At 33.0% G+C, this 6,046-nt stretch overlaps 1 protein-coding gene across 1 annotated transcript in view; it reads left to right on the plus strand.

The window, feature by feature from the left end:
* LOC111999346 (polygalacturonase QRT3) overlaps nucleotides 1-5,185 on the plus strand; it is a 6,228-nt gene extending 1,043 nt beyond the window's left edge. Inside the window, 1 exon segment of the mRNA XM_065777943.1 lies at nucleotides 3,899-5,185. Coding sequence (XP_065634015.1) covers nucleotides 3,899-4,957 — 1,059 coding nt within the window. The 3' untranslated portion in view covers nucleotides 4,958-5,185.
* The last annotated feature ends 861 nt before the right edge of the window (nucleotides 5,186-6,046 follow it).

Here is a 6,046-nt window from a genome sequence, read left to right on the forward strand (position 1 = left end):
ATGGTAAACTTGTCATGGTCTACCTAAAGTAAAGAATTTTTTTTTTGAGAAAGTACCTAAAGTAAGAAGTTGGTAATGGTAACTGCTCACTTTTTTTTTGTCAGGAAAAGAAAGAATCAAAATGCTGAGGGGCCATTCTCATTTCACTTCTCATTTAGAAAAAGTACAAACAAACATACTTAAAAAGAACCGAATGTGGATGCCACACCACACACGATCTAATATATAAATAAAGTTCTCATATTCAGCAAAAAAAAATAATATATAAATAAAGTTCTCACCAGTCACTGTTTCCTTATCAAATCTTATAGCCATGTCCCCGCTCTCCCTTCTTTCTTCTCTCTCACTCACATAAGTGGGACAGTTTTTTTTTCTCAACAACGTGTCTTTAAGACTTCAACGCAGGCGGTGGTCTATACAAATTATGAGAAACAAAAATTGTGAACAAGTATGTACCCTTAGCATTGCTTTAGTAGACAGGACCACTGGGGTATGGCAAGACCAAGTGCCTTGATAGACACAAAGGTCATCATGTTCATTAGGTGTCAGTTTAAGCCTGCAAATTGTTTAATGTTTAAGCAGTTGGTCAAACACTCAAACATAACTTAGAATAGTTTACTTTTTAAAAAATTGAATAAATTTTCGTTTTCCTAGGTTCTAAACTTCTTCTAATTACAGTTTGGAAAGGATTGTATTTGTCACACATACCGTGACACCTTGAAACCATGAGAAAGAAAGTTATCCTTTCGGCAGCTTTTGGAAATACTTTCCTCAAAAATTGCTCCATGATTTTGACTGAAATGCAATAAATTTGTCTTTTTGGATTGTTTAATGAATCTAATCTTCCCTACTTTAGATCCTCCATGTGTGAAAAGTTTTGATGCTATGTAAAGCAAAATGCACCAAATCCATACAATAGGTGAAAAACCACAAAAGAGATTGCATTTATAAAAAGACACCTCGATATTCCTGGTGATTTGAAGGAATATTTTTTGATTTTTTTTTTAAAATTTAATTACTGAATTACAGAAACTTTAGCACAGGATTGATATGAAAAAATATGAGTGAATTCAGTAGTAAAATTGTTGAATTCATAGCGAGGCTTTTATGGTAGTCAACCAAAGTCAATGAAACTTGAGTGCCATTAAGGAAAACCATAAAGATTCTCAGATTAAGATCCGATGCAATTGCATCGTGCAACTAACACCCCTTTTTCTTATAATATTTTTTTTTACTAATCTTACTTTTTTACTTTTACTTTTTTTACTTTTATTTATTAAGAAATGTTAACGAGAGCCCTTAGGACATTGATTAATAATCTATTTAAAGAAAGTTTTTATAGGAAAAGAAACAAAGTAATTAATATTTTGACAGTTTTTTTCATTTCCCATAAAAGTGGTGTCAAAACATTCTTAAAATGAATTATTAACCAATGCCTTAAGGCCTCGCTTGAGAAAAGGGAATGGAATGGAATGAAATGAAATAGAAAGAAATGAAAAGAATCATTTTAGAATATTCTTCCATTCCCTTGTTTGGGAGTTTAAATGGGAGGGAATGGAATGAGTATGAGGGAACACTCATTCTTCTCTATTATCTTAAAAGCTTAAATTTTCATTCCCTTCGAAATTGGGAGGAATGGAGAGAATGAAATTAGATTTAATAATTTTTTTACTAAAACTTCCAAAATACTCTTATATATTCAACTCTTTATTTTAAAATAAGGGTCTAATAGTAATATTTTCATAAAATGATTCTATTTCATTCAATTCCTTTCATGCTGCTCCCAAACAAGATTATTTACATTCCATTCATTTTCATTCCTTTCCATTCTTTTATTTTAAAACATCTAATCAAGATTACTTAATTCCATTCCATTTCATTCTTTTCCCTTACTTAAGTATATTTTATTCTTTTCCATTCCTTTATGATCATTTCATTCTATTCCCTTCCCTTCCCTTATGAACTCCCAAGCAGAACCTAAGGCACTTGTTAGCATGACTCTTATTTATTTATTTAATGGTTGAGATTTAAAGTTGTATTTTGCAACTTTAAATCTCAGCCAACCATAGCAATTGTATTAGGAAAAGCCACTAAGAAACTCATAGTGAAACTTGAGTGCCACTAAGAAACTCATAGTGAAATTGTTGAATTCATAGTGAGGCTTTTATGGTAGTCAACCACAAGTCAATGAAACTTGACTAGCATTACGAAAATCCATAAAGATTCTCAGATTGAGAATATGAGATTCGATGCAATTGCATCGTGCAACTAACACCCCTTTTTCTCACAATATTTTTTTACCAATCTTACTTTTTCACTTTTTCTCAGCCATTCAAAGCAATTGTATTAGGAAAAGTCATTAAGAAACTCATAGTGAAATTGTTGAATTCATAGTGAGGCTTTTATTGCAGTCAACAAGAAGTCAATGAAACTTGATTGCCATTAAGAAAAGCCATAAAGATTCTCGGATTGAAATCCGATGCAATAGTCAATGAAACTTGAGTGCTATTAAGAAAAGCCATAAAGATTCTCGGATTGAGATCGGATGCAATTGCATCGTGCAACTAACCCCCCTTTTTCTCACAATATTTTTTTATTGATTCTACTTTTTCACTGTTACTTTTTTTACTTTTATTTATTTATTTAATGGTTGCGATTTAAAGTTGCATTTTGCAACTTTAAATCTCAGCCACTTATAGCAATTGTATTAGGAGCAATACCTAAATAAGAAACTCATAGTGAAACTTGAGTGCCACTAAGAAACTCATAGTGAAATTGTTGAATTCATAGTGAGGCTTTTATGGTAGTCAACCACAAGTCAATGAAACTTGATTGGCATTACGAAAATCCATAAAGATTCTCAGATTGAGAATATGAGATTCGATGCAATTGCATCGTGCAACTAACACCACTTTTTCTCACAATATTTTTTTACCAATCTTACTTTTTCACTTTTTCTCAGCCATTCAAAGCAATTGTATTAGGAAAAGTCATTAAGAAACTCATAGTGAAATTGTTGAATTCATAGTGAGGCTTTTATTGCAGTCAACAAGAAGTCAATGAAACTTGATTGCCATTAAGAAAAGCCATAAAGATTCTCGGATTGAAATCCGATGCAATAGTCAATGAAACTTGAGTGCTATTAAGAAAAGCCATAAAGATTCTCGGATTGAGATCGGATGCAATTGCATCGTGCAACTAACCCCCCTTTTTCTCACAATATTTTTTTATTGATTCTACTTTTTCACTGTTACTTTTTTTACTTTTATTTATTTATTTAATGGTTGCGATTTAAAGTTGCATTTTGCAACTTTAAATCTCAGCCACTTATAGCAATTGTATTAGGAGCAATACCTAAGTATTGCACTTGATCTTAATCCAAAGTTTTCTCTTTTTGACTATCATAAAAGAGAATATTTATGACCATTTCCTCCAAAATACTGCTAAAATTGTAATTTTTGTTTTATAATTATTGGGTGATAAGTTTTAATCATAAAAATATCTTTTTTATTCGAATCCACAACTAATACCACTTTTATTTAGCACTAATCATAACATATCATCTCTCTTTTATAAATCCAATAGTAAAAGTTATGGGAAATGGGGGATTTCAATCTTGGTTCTTCTTGTTAAGTAGAGTAAGTTACAAGATTTTTGTCATCTCAACTTTTGTGGCAAAAGATTGTGAAAAATTGTGACATTAGAAGTATTTTTCCAAAAATCATTCTTAGTGACATTTCACTTTCTATAAAAATAAAATAAAATATTCATTTCCTAATTTTGCAGCTGAAAAATCACACTCCCTAAAATCTAAATTATATGAATATTAATAATTGAAGTTTTATTTAATCCTACTCTTTTATGATGTTGTGTTGATTTGATCATTTAAATTTAACAGATACATGGAGGAACACTGCGTGCCTCAGATGATTTTGCATCTGATGGGTATCTGATTGATTTGTCAGCTTCATCAACTAGCAACAATAATGAAGAAAATGGAGGGACCTCCATGGGTGCACAGCTATCCTCATCATCATCCTACAATTATGAGTACATAACCCTCAAAGACCTCATGTTGGATTCAAGCTACAAGGGTGGAGGCATTGCAGTCAGAAACTCACTTAGGACCAGCATAGACAACTGTTACATTGCCCATTTCACTAGCAATGGGATTTTAGTCCAAGGTGGCCATGAGACCTACATAAGAAACTCCTTTCTTGGCCAACACATCACTGCCGGTGGTGATCATGGCGAGAAAATGTTCTCAGGCACTGCAATAAGCCTAATGGGCAATGATAATGCTGTCACAGATGTGGTAATTTTTTCAGCCGCTATAGGAGTATTAGTTTCTGGTCAAGCCAACATAATTTCAGGGGTACATTGCTACAATAAGGCTACCGGCTTTGGTGGCACTGGGATTTATCTGAAATTGCCTGGTTTGACACAAACCCGGATCGTTAATTCTTACTTGGATTACACTGGTATAGTTGCTGAAGATCCTGTGCAACTTCACATCTCTAATACATTTTTCCTTGGTGATGCATACATTGTCCTAAAATCAATAAATGGGGTGGCAAATGGGATCAACATTGTTGATAACATGTTTGGTGGTTCTGACAAAGGAGTTGATATTGTTCAATTGGATCAATCCAAAGGACCATTCAAAGATATCAAACAAGTTGTGATTGATAGGAACAATGTCAAAGGGATGAACATAAAGGCCACAGTTGCAAGGGGGTCTGTGAATGGGGTAGGAAACTCATGGGTTGTGGATTTTAACAGGGTTCTAGTTTTTCCTAACCTTATTAGTCATGTGCAGTACTCGTTAAGTTCTACTAGCAGCCAGTTCCCTAACCATGCCTTGAGGAATGTATCCAATAACCGGGTCCAGATTCAGACAAGTTTGAATGTTTCAGCTAGCGTATTTGTTACAGTGGATCAATGGGTAGCAAATTAAGCTGTCCTAAATTGTTGGAGCAAGAAATTTTGACTGGCAACTGTGAATAGCTTGCAAGGATTTGATCCCTTTGTCAAAAGTCTTACTATCTTCAAAGAAATTAATGTTGTTAAAATTTGAACTTGTATAATTAGACACATTGAATTGAACTAAAGAAAAGGTTCTATAATGGTGTAAGTCTAATAGGTACATTTCAAAAAGTTTTTTCTGTGAAGTTCGCCTTTTGGAACTAGGTGTCAATTGACAATGATTTTTATCAAAATTGTTGTAACAGTGGAAGCTCTGTTACCAAATTGTTGTAAGAAAATGTCTCTGGAATCTGGATAGCACTCATACGCAAGATTGGTTGTGAAAATATTATGAACGTTAGAAAAAACACCAAAAATTAAGTAATAGGATCAACGGAAACCAAAAGAAAATAATAAACATTCACACACAAAAAAAAACACCAAGGATTTATGTGGTTCAACTTTTGGCCTATATCCATGGGTTGCAACAAGACAAAATTTCACCAAAAAATATAGAAAATACAAAATGGTCTAATGGCACTCTCACAGTGCCCAAATCCCAATACAACGAAATTATTCTCTTACACAAATACAAAGTTCTCTCTCAAAACTAACGTTGGGCTGAATACAAAGTTAGAGGCTAATAATTAACAAAGAGAAGTTTTCTCATCTTTGCACAAGCCCTCCACAAAGCCCCCTGCAAAGATATCTTCCACTCTTACATTATGAAAGTGATTTTCCTCACGTGAGTATGGGTGGAATTCATAAAACAATCCATGCTTGACTTGTTTACAATGACAGCATGGTAAATAAGAGTTTTGACCTCAAAGCGTGGGTTTGCATTTCAAAATATTTTGATAGTTTTAAGATATTAAAAAGCATTCTTGAGAAGGCTACTTTGTATGCCTGTGATATTCAAAATTTGAATTTGTTGCAAACTAAAATTAGAGACTTTGATGGGAAGAAATTTCACCTAATTATATACGATGTTTGGAATGAGAATTATAATAAGTGGGACAAGTTACTTAGAGTTTTTAAATGTGGGCATGAGAGATTAAGATCATTATAATGACACGCAGTG

Source organism: Quercus suber, unplaced genomic scaffold (assembly GCF_002906115.3).
Source record: "Quercus suber isolate HL8 unplaced genomic scaffold, Cork oak 2.0 scaffold_169, whole genome shotgun sequence".
NCBI classification, from domain to species: domain Eukaryota; kingdom Viridiplantae; phylum Streptophyta; class Magnoliopsida; order Fagales; family Fagaceae; genus Quercus; species Quercus suber.